Source organism: Symphodus melops (assembly GCF_947650265.1).
Source record: "Symphodus melops genome assembly, chromosome: 16".
Classification (NCBI taxonomy): domain Eukaryota; kingdom Metazoa; phylum Chordata; class Actinopteri; order Labriformes; family Labridae; genus Symphodus; species Symphodus melops.
The window spans coordinates 2492243-2513879 of record NC_136706.1 but is presented as its reverse complement, the minus strand read 5'-3'; the positions used below and the strand labels follow the sequence as shown (position 1 = coordinate 2513879).

At 43.8% G+C, this 21637-nt stretch overlaps 1 protein-coding gene across 2 annotated transcripts in view; it reads left to right on the top strand.

Annotated features, from left to right (window-relative positions):
• The window catches only part of pde8b (phosphodiesterase 8B), a 37321-nt gene extending 16517 nt beyond the window's left edge, over positions 1-20804 (top strand). For both annotated transcript variants that reach the window (XM_079364785.1, XM_079364786.1), the window contains exons 3-22: positions 1039-1229; positions 2127-2186; positions 2391-2448; positions 2768-2856; positions 2963-3041; positions 3898-4038; positions 4136-4224; positions 4313-4367; positions 9549-9600; positions 9826-9903; positions 10669-10745; positions 11311-11475; positions 12117-12162; positions 13454-13583; positions 13688-13886; positions 13972-14189; positions 14271-14409; positions 14840-15007; positions 15137-15266; positions 16531-20804. In XM_079364785.1, the coding sequence (XP_079220911.1) occupies positions 1039-1229; positions 2127-2186; positions 2391-2448; positions 2768-2856; positions 2963-3041; positions 3898-4038; positions 4136-4224; positions 4313-4367; positions 9549-9600; positions 9826-9903; positions 10669-10745; positions 11311-11475; positions 12117-12162; positions 13454-13583; positions 13688-13886; positions 13972-14189; positions 14271-14409; positions 14840-15007; positions 15137-15266; positions 16531-16640 (2274 nt within the window). In that variant the 3' untranslated portion in view covers positions 16641-20804. The remainder of the gene's footprint in view (positions 1-1038; positions 1230-2126; positions 2187-2390; positions 2449-2767; positions 2857-2962; positions 3042-3897; positions 4039-4135; positions 4225-4312; positions 4368-9548; positions 9601-9825; positions 9904-10668; positions 10746-11310; positions 11476-12116; positions 12163-13453; positions 13584-13687; positions 13887-13971; positions 14190-14270; positions 14410-14839; positions 15008-15136; positions 15267-16530) is intronic.
• The last annotated feature ends 833 nt before the right edge of the window (positions 20805-21637 follow it).

Genomic DNA, 21637 nt, shown 5'->3' with positions numbered 1-21637 from the left:
AAAGTATCATTAATGACAGTTTTAGTTACACCCTTTAAAATGGAGTCAGGGATTTTGGGTTGTAGGGGTCATGATGTCTTCATGCGCTCAGTCTTCTGATGTGCTCTTTGTTTGTGGTTATTTTTTTTTATCTTGTTTGATCTTTTCCTCTTGTGTTTCTTCTGGACATTTTGTGCTTTGGTGTTTTTTTTTATAGGAAGGATGAACTTTTTAACTGGAACCCTGCAAGTGTGATTATGCAGCGACAGAGGAGACAGACGGTTTGGAGTGAAAGAAATACTTATTGAATCAAAATCCCGAACAATTTAAATTCTTTACGAAAATACGACGATAATAGAGACGCTACAGGCTTCGAGACAAAGCAAATAACTAGCACTTATACTTCTGTGTTGTTTTCTGTAACGTATGTTTTTGAGTGCTTTCAGTTTGGTATCAAATGTTCAAATGCACATTTGAACATTTTTGTGCAGCTGGTAAGCTTGTTATGAGCTTATTTATTAACCACACGCACAACTTAAAGACAGTTACAGAATAAAACTAACCTGCAAAAACCCAAAATGATTGACATTCAGGGAAGTTACAAATTCAGACACGATGCATGTTTATAAAACTGAACTTTTCCTGACTCTGAGGGGTTGTTAGGCAGGTTGTGTTTGTTACAGTAGCTATACAGCAAAGAAAAGTGCAGATTTCTCTCCCTTCATTTAGTTGAACTAAAACCTTAAAGGCAGGGTAGGTCATTTTACAATTTTTAAAATTCTGTAAAAATATTTTGTCTCCCGCGTGATCAAAAAAATCCAACCTCAAAGTGAAGATGGTTATTAAATACGGCACTTCACTTGCTCTATTGTTATTTAGGAACAGTAATAACATGGTGAACGACTCAAATAGTCTACAGCTCAGGTTTGTTCCTCTCAGTTCCACCAGGCTTGATCCTGTCTGAGTATAAACTGTCGCTGCACAAACGCTGTTATTCCATCGTTACCGGCGTTTAGCAGCTCTGCCTCACACGCTCCTTGTTCCCTCTCGTCTCTTCAGGTCCTGCTGGTTTTCGCCAAAGAGGACAGTCAGAGCGACGCCTTCTGGTGGGCCTGCGACCGCGCTGGATTCAGGTGCAACATCGCACGGACGCCCGAGTCTGCTGTTGAGTGTTTCCTGGACAAACACCACGAGATTATTGTCATCGATGGACGCCACCCGCGCTACATTGAGCCTGAAGCTGTGTGCAGGTGAGCCTGGCCTGTGTGTCAGCCAGCTAGCTACAGCTGGCAGCCAGCTAGTTAGCTTAGCATCAAGACCACTGTTTCACTCTGCAGGAAGCATTTTGAATAAGTAATCAACTGTACACATAAATAAAGTACATGTAAATGTCTCTCTGAGTCCTGAGAGGACAATAAGTGAGAAGCTGGAGTCCCACTGGCTGTGTTGTTGTAAGAGCTGTGTTTACATGGACAGGACGGACGGCTCCTCTCCTGGCGTGTAAAATCTGTTTTAGTAAAAAAAAAAAAAAACAAAGAAGACCAATATACTCACTCATTATTTGGAAGCATTTTTAGATTGCTGTCTGGTTTAATCTATGCGCAATGTGAAGCTACGAGCTAACTAAAGAGCGCTAACATTAGCCTGCTAGCATACAGCAATTCAGGCCACAGGCGATTTCGGCTCCAGCAAAGGACAATTTTGTGGGACGCTTGTGCTTGACCCCGCGGTGCAAACACGAGGGGAGGGGGGTCGAGGTGTTTGTGCTGGAGCAGAGCTGAGGCGTCATCATGGCGGAGCTGCAACCAAACAGCAGCGTGTTTCCATGTCTTCTTTTAAAGTGTAGTTTGGGGACGCTGTGGAGTACAGGTTGGCGCCCTCTGGTGTTCAGTGGAAGAACCATTGAAATCTCCAAACTGATTTTTTAAGACTATAACCTCCATCAGTTTTTTTGTTTTCTTACATAATGAAGAAGAGGATGAAACATAGAGGCATTTAAGACAAATTGTCCCCTTTGTGTGGCTTTGTGGCTGATGATGTGTTTGGGGTTCTCTGTGCACCTGAGTCCAAAACACTTCTCATGAGGTCAAAGTGTGAATGAAATGAACTCCTGCTGACTTTTTTAACCCACATATTTTTATTTCCAGGTTGATCAGAGACACAAAGCCCTCTGAAAACACAGTTATTCTCGCCATCGTGCCACAAAAGTAAGTTTGATTTGTCTTCTTTTTTTGTTTTCCTTTGTTTTTATGTGATAATGCCTGAAAGTCCTCAGAACTAAACTTCAAATCTAATGTCGAATATGTCAGGTCACAGTGTGGATTATTACAAGGATGTTTCCTTTAAAAGAAAAAGAAGAAAAAAAACACTGGGTTTGCAGATTGTGACGATTCTTTTCTCTTATCTTGAAGAGCGGCAGACCAGGACGAGCCGTCTGTTCTTCCTCTCCTCTGTGCTGGATTCAGCAGGGTATGTCCAACCTGTGACTGTGTTTCAAACAGAGAGAACGTGTCATCATTGTCTCAGAAAGAGGCTTTTAACGAGGCCTCCCAGTGACTTCAGAAGCTAAAATAGCAGCACGTTAACTCTCCTGAAAGAGGCTCCGATCATCAGCGGTGTTGGGTGGTGTGAAAATGACGTAGGAGTTTACAGGACAAGAGGCTGCTGAGTACATTCTGACTCATTTCTCTCTCTCTCTCTCTCTCTCTCTCTCTCTCTCTCTCTCTCTCTCTCTCTCTCTCTCTCTCTCTCTCTCTCTCTCTCTCACTTGACTTCGTTCGGCCTGCAGAGGTTTGTGGAGAACAGCAGTGTGTCGGCCTGCTACAACGAGCTCATTCAGATTGAACGTGGAGAGGTGCGCTGTCAGTTCAAACTCAGGTAAAGTTAAAGATAACCACGTCCAAACACACACACACACACACACACACACACTACATACAGTGAGAAGAAAGTGCTGGACTGAGGTTAATTAATCCGTCTGCAGGGCCTGTAATTCTGTGTTCACCGCTCTGGAGAACTGTCAAGAGGCCGTGGAGATTACCAGCGAGGATCACATAATACAGGTAGAGATAACACACACACACACACAAACAGACGTGCCCGTCTGTGGCACCCCTAAAGATGTAACTCTGAAGTCCAAGTGAAAAATTCAGCTGCTTGTGTTCACACATTCAGCTCCTCCTGGAAATGCCTGGAGTTTTTCCGGAGTTTTCTGTATGTGTGAAAGTCCTTCATGGGATTCACACTTTGATGTTTACAGCATGTCCAAGATGAAGCAACAGAGTGCAACGATGCTGCTTTGAATTACTTGTAAATAGGGCTGGGCGAGACATATCGAGTTTTTTAAGATATATCAATATATATATATATATAAAAAAAAGAAAAGATAATAAAAATGTAGGGTTAGACAATATCCTTAATATCAATATATTTTATGTTGCTCTGAAATAACGCTCCACTTGTCTTCTGTTGAGCTGCCAGTGCAGCTGTTTCTCATCTCTCTCTCTCTCTCTCTCTCTCTCTCTCTCTCTCTCTCTCTCTCTCTCTCTCCCTCCCTGTCTCTCTCTCTCTCTCTCTCTCTCTCTCTCTCTCTCATGAAATTTCACAGTTTATTTTTCATGTCTGTACATGTTGAACTCTTGCAACTGACTGTTATTATAAAATATATTGATATATATATATATATCGAGTATCACCATTCAGCGAATAAAGGAGTTTTGGTCCATTTCCCCCAAGCCCTGCTCTTAGAAACAACAAAGAAACATGTCAAACATTATAACACCACATGTGTGGGGTCACAGATACACTGTGCTGATCTGACCTTTTATTCAGCATTACAAAGAGTCCTCATGGAAAACGTCTCATTGCTAGATTTTAACTCGAGTCTCTTCCTGTTGTTGTTTTTTTTTTTTTTCTCAGTATGTAAATCCAGCGTTTGAGCGTATGATGGGCTACCACAAGGGGGAGCTGATGGGGAAGGAGCTGACTGAACTCCCCAAGAGCGACAAGAACAGAGCCGACCTGCTGGACACCATCAACACCTGCATCAACAAAGGAAAGGTGAGAAGTGTCGACCTTCATGTTGTCATCTGTGACGCCAGAGAGGCTACTGCGTCATGTCCTGATGCTTTTGTACTTGTTTTGTTTTTCTGTGGAGGAATGGCAGGGTATTTACTTTGCGAGGAAGAAGACAGGCGACAGCATCCAGCAACATGTGAAGATAACGCCCGTCATCGGCCAAGGAGGGTAAGACGGTTTAAATCGACCGAAGCTGTCAGTGTCGTTACCAGGAAGCTGAAAATCAGCTGACACACTCTTGTCTCTGTTCTTACAGGAAGATTCGACATTTTGTAGCCATCAAGAGACCTCATATAGACAACAACAATCAGGTGAGTCGACTGATTAACTAACATGTGACACGAGTCCTATCAGTCTGTTTTGTGTTTTTTTTTTTTTTTTACACAAAACTGCGCTAACTAAACTCAGCGTAACATCGGTGTCCCAGTCTGTGAATTCAGGAAGCACAACACAGTGGGAGCTCCACATACACACACAGTCAGACACACACACGCAGCGCTGTGCTCTTCCAGTTTCCAGGGGAGATCACTTCCTCGCCCCTGTTACGCTACGCTGACGTAGTTGACGTCTTGCAAGATGTTACAAAACAGCCTTTCCCCTCCAGAGTGGCAATAAGACACTCAGTGTAGGCTTCTACTAATGAAGCCTGACGACGCTCGCCACGTCAAAGAAATCCACACGACCACTCTGTCCGAAGTTGAACTGTTGACATGGACGAGTGAAAAGCAGCGACAAAGAGGAACCAAAGTTACCCAGAGAGCAAGAAAAGTAAAGAAACAACAGCTGTGTGGCTCGGCTCTCCGGGTGTGTGAATGCAGCCCTGTTCACCCACAGGACTGTAACTTAAAGCTTTCATCTCTCATGCTCCAACTGTTGAAGCTGATGGAGATGTTTCTGCTTTGTTGTCAAAATTAAAACAAATGTAATCCTCGTGGGTCCGATCAAGCCCGCTGGAAAAACACCACGGAGCCTTCGAAGATCCCAAACTCTGCTGGGAGACATTTTTATATCAAGACTGAGTTCACAACACAACACAACACATCACAACACATCACATCACAACACATCACATCACAACACAACACAACACAACACAACACAACACAACACATCACATCACATCACATCACAACACATCACAACACAACACAACACAACACAACACATCACAACACATCACATCACAACACATCACATCACAACACAACACAACACAACACATCACAACACAACACAACACATCACAACACATCACATCACAACACATCACATCACAACACATCACATCACAACACAACACAACACAACACAACACAACACAACACAACACATCACATCACATCACATCACAACACATCACAACACAACACAACACAACACAACACATCACAACACATCACAACACATCACATCACAACACATCACAACACAACACAACACAACACAACACAACACATCACAACACAACACAACACATCACAACACAACACATCACATCACAACACAACACAACACAACACAACACAACACAACACAACACATCACATCACATCACATCACAACACAACACAACACAACACATCACATCACAACACAACACAACACAACACAACACAACACAACACAACACAACACATCACATCACATCACAACACAACACATCACAACACATCACATCACAACACATCACAACACAACACAACACATCACAACACATCACAACACAACACAACACAACACAACACATCACATCACATCACAACACAACACAACACATCACATCACAACACAACACATCACAACACATCACATCACAACACAACACAACACAACACAACACATCACAACACATCACATCACAACACAACACATCACAACACATCACATCACAACACAACACATCACAACACAACACAACACAACACAACACATCACAACACAACACATCACAACACAACACAACACATCACATCACAACACATCACAACACAACACAACACATCACAACACAACACATCACAACACATCACAACACAACACAACACAACACAACACATCACAACACATCACATCACATCACAACACAACACAACACAACACATCACATCACAACACAACACAACACATCACATCACATCACATCACAACACAACACATCACAACACAACACAACACAACACAACACAACACATCACAACACAACACATCACAACACAACACAACACATCACAACACATCACAACACAACACATCACAACACATCACAACACAACACAACACAACACATCACATCACATCACAACACATCACATCACAACACAACACAACACATCACAACACAACACAACACATCACAACACATCACAACACATCACAACACAACACATCACAACACATCACAACACAACACAACACATCACAACACATCACATCACAACACATCACAACACAACACAACACAACACATCACATCACAACACATCACAACACATCACAACACATCACAACACATCACAACACAACACATCACAACACAACACATCACAACACAACACAACACATCACATCACAACACATCACAACACATCACATCACAACACAACACAACACAACACATCACAACACAACACATCACATCACAACACAACACAACACAACACATCACAACACAACACATCACAACACATCACAACACAACACAACACATCACATCACAACACATCACATCACAACACAACACATCACATCACAACACAACACATCACAACACATCACAACACAACACAACACATCACATCACAACACATCACAACACAACACAACACAACACATCACATCACAACACAACACAACACAACACAACACATCACAACACAACACAACACAACACAACACATCACATCACAACACATCACAACACATCACATCACAACACAACACATCACAACACAACACATCACAACACATCACAACACAACACATCACAACACAACACAACACATCACAACACAACACAACACAACACAACACAACACAACACATCACAACACAACACATCACAACACATCACAACACAACACATCACAACACAACACAACACATCACAACACATCACAACACAACACAACACAACACAACACATCACATCACATCACAACACAACACATCACAACACATCACAACACAACACAACACAACACATCACATCACAACACAACACAACACAACACATCACAACACAACACAACACATCACAACACAACACAACACATCACAACACATCACAACACAACACAACACATCACATCACAACACAACACATCACAACACAACACATCACAACACAACACAACACAACACAACACAACACATCACAACACAACACAACACAACACAACACATCACAACACAACACAACACAACACAACACATCACATCTGCTCAGTATTGAGTATAAAGTTAATTCTCTGTGTAATCAAACGAACACGTCGTCTTATTAAACTGCATTATGTTCTTATCATCTTCCACATGGAGGCTGAAGTGTCAGATTGAAGCCGGCGTCCCACTTTGCAGATTTCCAGCTTTGCGTGCACGCTGCGCTCTGCCGCAGGTGTGTGTCGCTGCTCTCAGCTGAGTTCTAGGCCAATAACGTCATACTATGCTAAGCTACGGCTAAACCCCCAGGATCCCCCGCTAAGGCCTCGCGAGGGCTAACAGCCAGGTGCCAGATCTATTTATACTCCCAACAAAGCTGCACCGCGAGCAGCTTTAGCTCGCCGCTCACTTTCATGTTGTGTGCACAGGGTGAGTCAGCCGCTGGCGTCTGCCTGCCAAAGCCTCATTCCTGCTCGTTTGGAGCGGGAATCCTTCGACATGGAAGAGTCTGATCCCATTCCCGAAAGTCAGCCCCCACGACCTGAAGTGATGTGCAGTGTCAAACGAAAACACACTTATCAAAGTCTTCTTTTTTTTTTATTTTTTTTTTTCTCAAGCAGTTTTACCACACAAAACAGACAAAGCAGTGCAGGTGACCCCAGACCTCACAGGGCTTCACAGATCTGACATCGTGTCGAACATTTTCCCCTCGGAGCACTTTGAAACACTCGGACGTTTGGCTGTAGCGCAGACTTTTCATCACATTGTGTTTTTTTTATTTTTTATTTTTTTGCAATGCAGCTGTTGTCTAAGCAGGATTAGCTTCAATGGAGTCTCGAGCTTTTAATCAAGTGAATGCCAAAGATAGTTTTAAAGATGTTTGTTTGAGTTTGCAGCCCCACAAGCAGCCAGTTCAATCAGTCGCCCCGTATTTGTCTACATGAGTGTTTATGCTGTCTTAGTCCTGTTTACTGAGAAGGGGACGCGCTGCAGACACCACTTACACATGAGAAAGATGAAATGGCCTCGACTCCCTCTCTCCACATAAATAATTGGATTTGCTGATTTTAGTAACATAAGAAATCCTCATTATAACGTTTTGTTTTGATGAGCAGTCGTTGTTGCGTAATTGTGCACGCTGCGCCGTCAGCAGCATGTGAAGGCGCAGTGAGTCACCGGGTGCAGAAAATCTTCTGTAACTGGATTAGAGGCTCCTCATATCTAGCATAACCTCTGCGTGGCTAACAGGATGTACAGGACATTTGTCACCTGCATGAAACATCGTCTAATAAACACAGCAGTCTGTGAGGTTCACAGTCAGAGAAACAAAAGAAGCATTTCACGGAATATAAAACCTTTTTTTTGTTCTGTTCTAATGAATCGTTGGCTTTCTGTCTTTGATTTGACCGAAACATCAACGACACCGAGCCTCGGGATACTTGAGGATGTGGAAACTGCGTTGAACAATTCAACACAATACAGTTGACAAACCAGTGCTGATAACCACATGCATCATGTTGGACTTTTTTTGTATATTTTCATATTTCAAGGTTTCTTCTTGATCCAGCCATCTTTTTTTTTTTGCAGTGTTGGTGCACACAGTATGACCCAGGTTTTTTTAATAAGAAAGTCTCTCTTGATAAACTCTTATGATGCAAATTTACATTTTTCTAGAATAAAAATGTATTTCTGCTTTTAAAGTAGTGATGTAGTGAAGACCACACTAACAAAAGTATTTAGGGATCAGGGTGAGACCCTGACAGACCATAAATACCCCTGAAAACATTCCTCTCGTGTGCATTGGGGCGTGTCACTCACTTCGACCGTAATACCGGGAAGGCTGCGTTCATAACCCGGGCGAAAAAAATTATGAATAAATTGAAGTTCTTTGTTCTTTTAGAAAGCTGCGTTTTCCTTCTAACACAGTAACGACAAACAGCATTTTCTTTTTTTTTCTTTTTTTTTAATCAAATCTTGAGTCCGGCCGGTCCGTGACAAAAAAAAAAAAGGGGCCTCAAATCCGATTTCCAGTTCTGCAACACTTGTGTGAAGGGAATCACGAAGAAGGTTTCCCGATCACTGACTCGTGTTTTTTTGTTTTGTTTTTTGTCTGTCAGCTTCACAAGTACAACAAGGAGGAGAGATGCAGCGGGGAGCATTCACAGTCAGGTAACGACACACTCTACTTTAACGCTGCACGAGTCTCCCAGTAAAAAATAAATAAATAAAATAAACTGTTTGTATTTTTGATGAAATGTACTCTTCAGAATAAATGGATTCTTGGCTCAGCAGCCTGAAGTTCATAAAGATAGATAAGAGCACAAATAGTGAAATATAACTTCCTTATATCTGCATGAACGTGTCATTCATCTGTCTGTCTGTTTCCCTCCACAGAGTGCCATTCTCAACGCCACCGCGACAGGAGGAAAGACTCGATGGAGTCCCGATCGCTCAGCTCCCGCGGCAGTGACGGTGAGACCATTCAGTGTTTTTTTAGTCTTTCCTGTCAGCCGCTGTTTGGACGAACGGCGAGCTGCAGAGTCTGCGTGGAGATAAGCGGCAGAGTCCGAGAGACGGCAGCCATAAGATAACTGCAGCGAGAATAGAGTCAAAGGAACAGACGAAGAATAAAGAGCGCCTGAGTCAGGCTGTTTGATAGTCGGCACTTGAACTAAAGAGATCCTGAAGAGAGACGGCGTGGGCTGATGACATCACACACCGCCCTCTTCAACTCAACAGCTGCTGCTATTTCCAGGAATCAGCCGAGTGCTTCTTCAATCAAACCAATTTGCTCTCGTCTCCTCTCGTCTTTTATTTTCTCCTTCATTCACATTTTCTTGACATTTAAATGTCTTGAATTCTTCTTTTTAAATGTCTTTTCTTCAGTTCACCTGAGTCTCGTTTGGTGATGTCATCTACATCCCTCCTTCTCAGTGTTTGTGGAAAATAGACATAGACAGAGGTAGACTATGAGCAGGTCTAAATCAGTGTTTCTCAACAGTAGGGTCGTGAGGGTGTGTATAGGGAGAAAAAAAAAGGTGTCAAGAAGTTGATGAAGTGCTTTTTAAACTTCTTCTGTAGATTTTGTACCGTCTGATTTCAAAACTGCATAAATGTTCAAAAGATAAATCTAACTGGTTAAAAAATATCCCAAAGTTGAGTCTTTGTTTTGCATGAAGGAGTCGAGGTTGGGTCCAGATCACTGAAGTTCTTTTTATTTTTTTATTTTTTTTGCAGCTTCAAGTTTACAGAACCGAAGATATTCCTCTGTGGCCAGGATTCACTCCATGACCATCGAAGCTCCCATCACCAAGGTACCAAGCTGCCTGCTTGACTCACAAGTATTAAGCTGCTCAGGTGACCCTGAACAAGAGAAGTACGGTGGTCAAAAAGGGACAAAAAGTTCTTTTTGATAATTCATTAGTTGATGATTAGTTTGCGTTCAGTCAGTGTTTCTTGTTGATTTGACTTGATATAAATATCTGTCGACATTTTGTGAACAGAGCATGTTTCCTTAACGTCTGATCAGAGAGGAAGCTCACTTTGTGATTTAATACACACGAGTACACGTTCAGATGTTTGAGAACACAACATTGAAATAAAAGCTGTTCAGATATCTTTGAACTCTCCGTGACCCCGTTATCACGATGTAAAGGTGCCGTAAGCGAAATGAAACTCGGGCAGAGTGGAGGCCACATCAGATCCTTCCTCTCCTGCAGGTCCTGTGACGCTCCGAGCTCCTTTCCCCCTCCAGAAGAGTTTCCTGATGAACCTCTCCTTCATCCCACATGCACAGTGAAAGGAGCGCTCTGTTACCGCGTGGCGTGCGGACGGCTTGTAATGAAGGCTCTGTTGACTTTTCTGCCTCCTCTTCCTCAGGTGATAAACATCATCAACGCGGCGCAGGAGAGCAGCCCGGTGACGGTGGCCGAGGCTCTGGATCGCGTGCTGGAGATCCTGAGAACCACCGAGCTCTACTCCCCCCAGCTGGCCTCCAAAGAAGACGACCCCCACACCAACGACCTGGTCGGGGGGCTCATGAACGTAAGCAGCAGAACCATAAAATTCATCTCCATTGATTCATTGGTTCATTCTCGTTTGATCACATCATCGCTGGCCTCCAAAATCAAATCGGATCTTTTGGAAATGCCAGCAGAGTGTTTGATTATTTACTTCTTAAGATTCCTGAAAGAACACCCACAGTGAGGTGAGTCACTGCACGCAAATGTCTCTGCGGGTTCAAACAGCCTGCAATGAGCTTCATGTGATATGATGAATAACATGTTGTTTTATTAATAATGTCAAATAGTCACTTTTTACTGCGTGCAGAAGACCGATGCATCCATATACTTCATTCACTCTCCTTTTTTACATTCTGGTTGTTTTCAAGGTCTCGTCTTATTTTGGATCTCTCGAGCTGCTAAAGCGCAAAACAAACACAGAAACAGACTTATTCCTCTTTAGTGGAGGGAAAAATGTCAAAGTCAATTCTTCAGTTAAAACAAGAAAACCAAGAAGTGGAGATCTTTAAAAAAAAACGTCCAAAAAAGTCGTCTCTCTATCACTGGAGACTTTTATTCTGGAGGGAACACGATAAAAACGTCGAGATCTGGAGAACCCAATTTGTAAAAATGATATTTATTCGATGACAGTTATTCAAAAAAATGTCTGTTTTCTCTCTGCAGGATGGGCTGAGGAGACTCTCTGGGAATGAATACGTCTTCTGCAAAAGTAAGCTTCAGAGAAATAATGCACAATGTGTTGACGTTAAATCTGGAGGAGGATATTTTATCTGTAAAATCAGAGTAGATTCAAACTAATGCAACGCCAAGATGTCTATCATTCAGTTGGTGGCGTGCTGATAGCCTAGCAGGTACAGTGAGTAGCGTTCCTGAACACAAGGCAGCGAAAGCGACCGAGACGAGAAATCACTCTCTGGGGTTTGTGTTCGGAGAGTCTCACTTTTTAAAGTCAAACGTCATTTCCTGTTTAAAGATTTAAAGTCTTTATTGTCGTCGTGCAAAAACAGAAAAGTGTCTCCCTGAGCTGCGTGGTGTCAACAACAACAACAACACTGTACGCAGTGTTTTTAGGGTTAATAAGACCAGGACAAAACTTGAATAAAAACCAGGAAATGGATGTAAACTAACCAGCACATAATGTTTAACATCTCGTGTAAAAACAGTGTTTGTAATATGCTGAATGTGTGTTGATGCCTGGGCGGGATCAGACATCTGTTTCTGCTCAGAGAATAAGTGAAGCGTGCTTCTATGGCGAAGCGTGATCACAGCAGGTCAGGAGAAAAACCTCGTTCATCCAGATGTTAGCAGCAGTTTGGGAAAAAAACCCACCAAACTCACAGGAAAGTCCAGCTCAGCCTGACTTTGAATACTGAACAAAATACAGCAGAAAAACAAAGTCTGTGAAGAAGTGATGCGTCTGCACACGTGTGGACGAGAGGTGATCGGAGCGGGACGGGAGAAACGCAGCCTTCCTCATCACACGTATTATGAAACACGAGTCTGTATCCCATGAATATATAAATGTTAATGTGGTTACTGAAGATATCACAATGTTCCAGTGAGCCTTCTCGGCTGTTAACGCCGTGTTATGTCATCTCCATTACAATGATTAAAGGCACAAGGACACTTCACCGAGAGAGAGGATCTGAAGGGGAGAGTCTCTTTTCGGCCAACTCGTCTTCTTGTTCATCAACTTGAAACGTTGTGTTTCACTTAGCGTTGCCCCGACGCCGCCAGCCGCCGCTGCTGTCAGATGGTTTTTAAATAATCTGCTCGAACAGCGTCATGTGATCACCGTCTCAAAGGAACTGATTTATAAAGAGAGGAGGCGAGCGAGGCGGGTGCAGGCGTTTATTGTTTCAATCCGCCACAGAGCTCCCTCTCTGTTTGCCCCTTTTATGGTCAAATCACCTCAGACTGTGTGTGTGTGTGTGTGTGTGTGTGTGTGTGTGTGTGTGTGTGTGTGTGTGTCTGTGTGTGTGTGTGTGTGTGTTTACTAGATATGAGCCAGAGCCAGCTGGCGATCCCCGTCACTCTGAATGACGTCCCTCAATCCATCGCCGAGATGCTGAACGACGAGGAGTGCTGGGAGTTCAACATCCTGGAGCTGGAGGCGGCGACGCACAAGAGGTCAAATCAGCGCCGGTGCACGAGAGAAAAATGAAGTGGCGTTAAAACACGCCGCTGTCCGTTCATCTTCTGTTTTTTTTTTTTTTTTCTGTCGTCCTCTGCAGACCGCTGACGTACCTCGGGCTGAAGATCTTCACCAGTTTCGGCGTGTGCGACTTCCTGAACTGCTCGGAGGCCACGCTGCGCTCGTGGCTGCAGCTCATGGAGAGCAGCTACCACTCCTCCAACTCCTACCACAACTCCACGCACGCCGCGGACGTGCTGCACGCCACCGCCTACTTCCTGCGCAAGGAGCGGGTCAAGGTCGGTGGGATGACGCGGCATGAGATTTAAATACCTCAAGGAGTTCTGTGTGATCACGGCTCCTTTGCTCTGTTGTTTCCTTCAGGGCAGTCTGGACCAGCTGGACGAGGTGGCCGCTCTCATAGCCGCCACGGTGCACGACGTGGACCACCCGGGCCGGACCAACTCCTTCCTGTGTAACGCCAGCAGCGAACTGGCAATCCTGTACAACGACACGGCTGTGCTGGAGAGCCACCACGCCGCCCTCGCCTTCCAGCTCACCGTCCGAGACAGCAAGAGCAACATCTTCAAGAACACAGACCGGTCAGTCGGACGCAGCATCTGGACTCTGTTAGCACGAGTCGGCATTTAGACACGTCACCTGATCCTTTGTTCTCCTGACAGGAACCAGTTCAGGACACTTCGACAGGCCATCATCGACATGGTTCTGGCCACGGAGATGACCCGACACTTTGAACACGTCAGCAAGTTCGCCAACAGCATCAACAAGCCGATGGCCGCCATCGAAGAGACCAGCACCAGTGTGAGTGTGAGAATCGAAGTTGGCCTCAACCTGGGGGAAAAAAAGAAGAACTACACTACCCATAATCCTAGAGTGTCACAGTGAAATCTCTGGATCGGTGGAGCAGGCTGTAACCATGGCAACGTTTACCGTCCCTGGTTGTAGATGAGATAAGATAATCCTTTATTCATCTCGCAGCGGAGAAATGTACAGAGTTACAGCAGCAGAGCAGGAGAGCAGAAGAAAATCACACAGTGCAAAAAATAAATAAATAAATAAAAATATAAGTGTAGAAAGAAAATGTGCATCAAAAAATTATCAAAGAGCTAGTAAATATATGCATCAAAAAAACAAACAGTAGTAAATGGATGGTTAGTCAGTGTCTATTCAAACACATGAACACATACATGTACCCATACACATACATGTGTTTTTCCTTTCTCTCCTCCAGAGCATCAACAGCGACTGTGAGAGTCAGGCCAACATCCGGAACTCTCCGGAGAACCGCCTGCTCATCAAGAGGATGCTGATCAAGTGTGCAGACGTGGCCAACCCCTGCAGGCCGCTCGAGCTGTGCATCGAGTGGGCCGGACGGATCTCTGAGGAGTACTTCGCCCAGGTGAGGGGGGGAGACAGGAGACCACAGCTCGGCGTGAATAAAGGACGCAGGCTTTCTTTGACTTTTTCTATTCCAAGCTGCAGTTTTGATGTAAAGACTTATTTTCATCTTGATGTGTTTGGCGTGCAGACGGACGAGGAGAAGAGACAGGGGCTGCCCGTGGTGATGCCCGTGTTCGACAGAAACACCTGCAGCGTCCCCAAATCTCAGATCTCCTTTATCGACTACTTCATCACTGACATGTTTGATGCCTGGGATGGTGAGAACTTTGTACTCTTTGTCTTCTTCACACCTACCTGTGCGTGTGTGTGTGTGTGTGTGTGTGTGTGTTGTGTCTCGTCATTTTCGTTTCAATTCCAAGTAGAAGAGGCGTGTTCCAAGAATAAAGCTCGGAGCATGTAAACAGTTTGTGTTAGGAAGAGGTTGTGGGGTCACTTGACGAGCGTACATGTTTACTCCTAAACAACTTAAACGCTTACAGTAATTGGCTTTGTGGAGCTCTGTGACCTCTCGTCCTGCAGAGTGTTTGGCGTCTGCTCTCAGGCTTCGATCAGGACTCCAATGTTAGAGATTCAGATCATCATTCCTGCGCTCCATCACCGCTGTCTTTTTGTAGGCAGATTTCAGGGAGTATTAAGAAGGGATTTGATTTGCAGTGCTTCTAGTTCCCCCCCCCCCCCCCCCCCCCCCACCTCCCACTGAATTTCCCTTTTAGTTTAAGGCTCCCCAAGAGGGGGGAACTTGTTTACCGTCAACACAGCTCTGATGTCACGGAAAGATTTCAAATGTCAGTGGGACAAAGAGAGAGAGTGCAAGGGGGCGTCTGGGGAGGAAAAGTTTGGAAAAAAAAAAAAAAGAGGAGGGGACGCTGGAGGTTCACGATCGCTTGAGAGGAGACGAGGACACGCAAACGTTCAAACACACACGTCGCCTCTCTGAGTGGAAGTGGGTCACTGTCAGAACCATCGTGAGGTCGATGCTAGTCCAGAGATCCACAGGTCAGGAACACACACTGTGCATGTGTGTGTGTGTGTGTGTGTGTGTCCAACATTACATTGTGTACATAACATTAGATACTGTACATGAAGCGCACACACACATCCTCCCGTCTTAAAGTTCATGTTGAGTCATAACAGGAAGCGCCTGAGTGGAGCTGCGGGTCGTCTGGATCTGCATCTGTTCACGTTTATTCCTGGAAAAAAAAAAAAAAAAAAGGATTTCTAGCAAATACGGAGAAGAGCATTTTTTTTGTTGTCATGTCTGAAGGTAATCGTGCAGGTGGCAAAGAAAAACGTGCAGCAACTTCCAAAACGAATGCAAAGTCGATTAAAACGCAAAGTAGAAACAAAAACGACTTAAAGAACGAACGTGCTGCAAAAAAAAGCTAAAATATCATGAACAGCAAACAAGCTGAAAATGCATCAAAGTCTGTGTTCACTTCTCAGCACTCATCTCACACGACCACGACTGTTAAACATTACGACCATTCACAGTGAAATACCCGTCTCGTTTTTATTTCTCAGCCTTCGCCACCCTGCCTGGTCTCATGGAGCACCTGTCGGAGAACTACAAATACTGGAAGGGCTTGGACGAGATGAAGTGTAAGAGTCTGCGTCCTCCGCCGCCTTCTTGACCTTTGTCCCCGTCCTCACATCCGTCTCGCTCTGAGCGGGGGAGAGACAGTGAAGCGCCCCCCCCCCCGAAGGAACGGCGAGCCTCGGTGGCTGAGCTCCGTGACCTCCCAGGTAACCCGTTGGACATTTTCACTGCCAGACGCTGGTTGATCAGGGACGCAGAGAGAAGACATCGCTGACCGACCAGCCACGAGACGCAGTCTGCGTCTCACATCACAGCCTCTTTTCTCGCGTGGCTTCTCAGAGAACAGACTCCGCCCACTCTCTGTTTGTCCACTTGACGGCCCTGATAAGTATTTCTGAAAGCACTTCTTCTGTGTGAACTCGAGAGTCGACTGACAATCTGTAACATACAGTGTAACACGACAGAAACCTGCACTTTAACCTCCCTCTTTCTTTCTTTCTCTTTAAACCTGCTTTTTTCTTTTTTTTTTCTACATCTGCCCGTTGCTGTAAAACAAACTGAGTTAATGACAGAAAAAAAACAGCACTAAGATGGATTATTTTACTCCATTAAGGACCAAGAGTCACGCGTCTGTCGGCCTCGTAAAGAAAGAAATCAAAGGAGAGATTTAAGAAGAGAGATCCAGAGTAGACCCAGCGTCCAATCAGAAGGGGAGGACCAGCCAGTGTGACAAGCTCGCTACTTTTTTTTTTTTTTTAAGCGAGACTTGACATGGCAGGAGGGGTTGTTTTTAGTTTTTGAATCCTCTCACCCACACGTCTTTTTTTTAGAAGTCGTGGCAGGTTCGTGAAGCGACCTGAGAAGAAATGAAGGAACTCAAACTGTATCAGAGCTGCAGGATTCAGGTCTTTTTCATCCTGGTACTGATTGAATACATGTTGGGGTCTACTTTAACAACAGGCACTAAAGTTACTGAGCTGCTCCAGTAAACAGCTAGCTGCAGTATGATCCCTCAGAGACAGACGTTTTGTGTTAAAGAGTGCGATCACAACCCGAAGACATCGTTGACACTAATGAGGTTTTCTGTTGCATCAGACGGGAGGTGTTGCTGAACTTCAGCCTCGAACTGTTTGGGTGTTCGTTTGTATCCAAAACAACACGAGTGAAACTCCTGTATTCTGGGAGCTATGATGACGTCTCTCTGTCGATGGCGTCTGGCGCCTTTGATCAGAGCAATGTTACCACGTTTTTTTCTGGTTTCAAACAAGCTGCAACGTCAGCCGGTCAAACATGTAGCCAATACAGGAGTGCAACGCAAGTGCAGTTCATCGAGTGTCCACAGGGGGGCAGGTTGTAAAAGAGCATGTTAAATCACCAGTTTTTTACATGAGAGATAAACGTGTTTACAGCCTGGTTCAAAATGCAGAACTTTCCTTAAAGGAATCCTACAGAGAGCTAATGTTGTCTTCAGTCGAGCTCTGAGGAGTGAATTGAATCGAGTTTGGATGTGTGTTCTTGCTGATGCAACAAATCCAACATCCGACGCATGTCATTGTTTTGGATATTTAATCAGTTTATTTTCTCTATTCGAGTAGGAACAGAACAAAATGCCATTAATTAAACACAAATTAAACCGGCTGCACGCTGAAAACTTCTCTCACACACGTCATGCTCTGCACCCCCTACACTCATGAATACAGGCACCATGTGTAACCAACCCAGTACAACACATAAAACACATCTGCTCTGATAGTATAGAGGAGGAGAGCTTTGTATAATTAGACAAAAAAAAAAGGGGTTTCAGTTATGGAGATATTTATTCATTATCACCCGAATGAGACCACGTCTGAGTTTGATCTCACTCTTTAACAAAACTGTCTTCATGTGTCCGGATCTCTTCTATGATGTGGTCAGATAATTAGAGTTCAAATCTGATCTTATGAGTGGTTGAACTTTGGTCCGACGTGTTTGCCCTGATGATTATTTTCTTTTCCTTACACCTCAGATATTCAATATGGCGCCCAGGTTTGAATAAATACACACAGCTTTGTGACACTAACTGTAGGAAGTTTCACCCAAATATGAAGAAGTCATGGTGAGAGCGAGCGTCTGAACAAGCTTTCTATGAAACTACACTGACTGTTGAAGGATGCGTTTATCTGTAGGAACGCTGCAAAACTGTCGTCTAAGTAGCCGTGTCTGAAGTCACGACAGGAAGTGTGAATGAGCTCCAGAACCAAGTCACGATCCAGCTGATGCAAAGTCACCTCCGGCTTTAAACATGTTTGTTTGTTTGTTACACTTTACATTCAGAAGATCTCCAACCCTGCAGCTGAGCGAAGCCGGTTGTTTAAAATGATTTGTGTTTGGAGGAACGGACAAGAGAAGCCCCCTTCAGATGAGGAGATTTATTTGATGTGTCTGCCCTCTGGTGGTGACAAGGAGGTGCTGCAGGAGAGGAGACACTCGCATCCATCGTCTGTGCAATAAATCTGCAACAATCTCTCAAACAAATCTCATTTTGAAACCAATTCAGCAGCTTCTGTCTGCTTTCGTCACTCCTCGTTAATCAACTTTTGGTTTTCTGAGTCTTAACAGAAGAAACACTGTTCTTATAAATCTACCAGAACAAAAAGGTTTTTAAACAACGACTGTGAGCTCGATGAGAGCAGCATCCTGTTGTTGGTTTTTCATTGAACATTTTTAATTACAAAGTGAAGTCGAGCTTCATTTCTAGATCTACATCAACAACCTGAGATCCCATTATATCCTATTCACAGCTCCATTATCAAGACTCTCTTCTAAACTATGCTTGTGAATGAAGAGGGAGGACGTGTGCGTGTGCGTGTGCGTGTGCGTGTGCGTGTGTGTGTGTGTGTGTGTGTGTGTGTGTGTGTGTGTGTGTGTTGATTCAGAAAACACAAATCCCTATATCAACCAAAGGCACAGGTGCCTTAGTCTTCGGTCATTTTTACCCTGATCAACGAGTTTGTTTTCCCCGGCTCTCCTCTAAAAGCCATACATGTTTGACGTGTGTGTGTGTGTTCACGTATGATCCGTGGCTGTTCAGTCAGTGACTACGGAAGCCCTTAGTGGACATGACTCCATAGATTTAGTTTTTCTCCTTCATGCTGGGACGAAAGAGGTGATCTGTGTTTGTTGACGTGGAGAAAGAGCCGATCACTGTTGGTCTTGAGGCCTTCAAAAAGTGGTCTTGAGAGCGAAACTGCTTTTGAGTACAACGACACAAACAGGAAGTGCAAAAAAAAACAAAAAAAAAAAAACAACATGTCCCGTGCATGATGGGAGAAGCAGCCCTGACGCTGAGGGAACAGAGAGGCCTGACCTCGTGGACTCGTGTCCTCTTAGGGCTTCTGGAAACGTCGACCTCTTTACTCTGTTCTGAAAAACGTTGAGATATCCGGAGCTCTCCGATGGGAACTCATTTGTTGTTCTTGCTGTAAAGAGATAGAGCTGGTCACCTCCATGTTCACTGGTTGTTGTTTTTTTACAATGAAACATTCGTTTATTAATGACAAAGATCCTAATCGACGCCTTAACTTGTCACGTCGTAGTGTTCATGTCTGCTATTGTTGCAATACACTGTAAGCTATCTGCTGTTCTTGTACAGACTCACGTTATTATTATTATTTTTTATTTTATTTTTTTGCTTTTTACAAACGTTACTTGTTTCTTGTGTTGGCTGTTTTACGTCGCAGAGGTGATTTTCCTAAAATGTAATATTTTGATTTTTGTCTCCACCTCTTGAATGTTTCCTGTGATCATGAGAAGATATTTTTGCTAGATTTCTATCCACAGAGATGATCGAAGTATTTGAGACTAACGTATATGAAACCATGCCTTCCGAGTGAGCAGCACTGACCCGCCATGAGACGAGACATCAGGAAGTCGCTTCACTCGCTTCGAGTCCGCCGAGACAGAAAGCGGAACATAAGACTGCGTATGTGTGTCTCTCTGTGACGCTGACGGCCGTGACTGCAGACGACGTGCCAATCATTTATAAACGGGACAATAATTAGAAAGTGAGAAATGATCTTATTTTTGAGAAAAGAACAAAATCCTGCCGATTTGAAGAGCTCAAACTGTTCTGACAGATTTCTCTGGAGCTTCTAAATGTTGCTTTGTATGTTTCGTTTTTCTCTCCAGACTCTGTTTTGTTTCATGTTTCTGTCAAACACAAATGTATCGTGAGAGAAAATTAAAGCATTCTTATACGAAACAGTGTTATTACATTAAAGGCACAGTTTGTTTATTCCACCACCAGGGGGCTCTCAATCAACACAAAAAGACGTCAATGCTGCCGGGGAATCAATAACACGATTAATTGAACATTTGACCTCGATTTCAACGACTTATTTAGTTTTCGGTTTTTTTTGCCCTCATAGTTCACTGACTTGCTCAAACTGTAAATATGTTCAATTATTAAAGATGTTTTCTAATAACGAATATCTGATTATATTTTTTGTGGATAGTTTATGAATATTTCAGACTCGCATCAAAGCGTTGCTTGAAATGAAAACGACACATTCAAGTTTTTAAAAAAGAAATTAGTTTCTCTGAAACAGGAGAAAATAAATAAGCAGTTTTCCCGCAGTGTTGACGTTTGACTTCTTTTTGTCCAGCGTCGTCTTATCAAAAGACTAAATCTGTCCAAACGAAGGACTTTGCTTCCATGTCGCAGATTGAATCCCTTAATACCTTAATAAAAGCTATAAGTTAGCGTTTTAAGAAGCCTGTGACTGGAATCTAATTTCCTTCTTTCCCAGTATTTGTGCTAAGCTAAGCTAAGCTAACTAGCACATTCAGCAGACAGATAGCAGACAGTGGTGTCATTCTCCTCTCGTCAAGAAAGTGAGTGAGCATTTTACCCAAAACCTCTAACCACTCAGAGCTCAGCAACAGGAAGAGCTTGGAGAAGAGTCTGACTTTATAAAAAGCACATCTGCAGAACGAAGCAGCGGCTTATAGGACACCTGCGGGTCGAGGATAACGACAGGCTGTTCTGAAAAACACCCAAATCTCCCAGCAGAGAGCTGTGAAACAGGCCGATCGAGGCCTTCAGAGAACGAG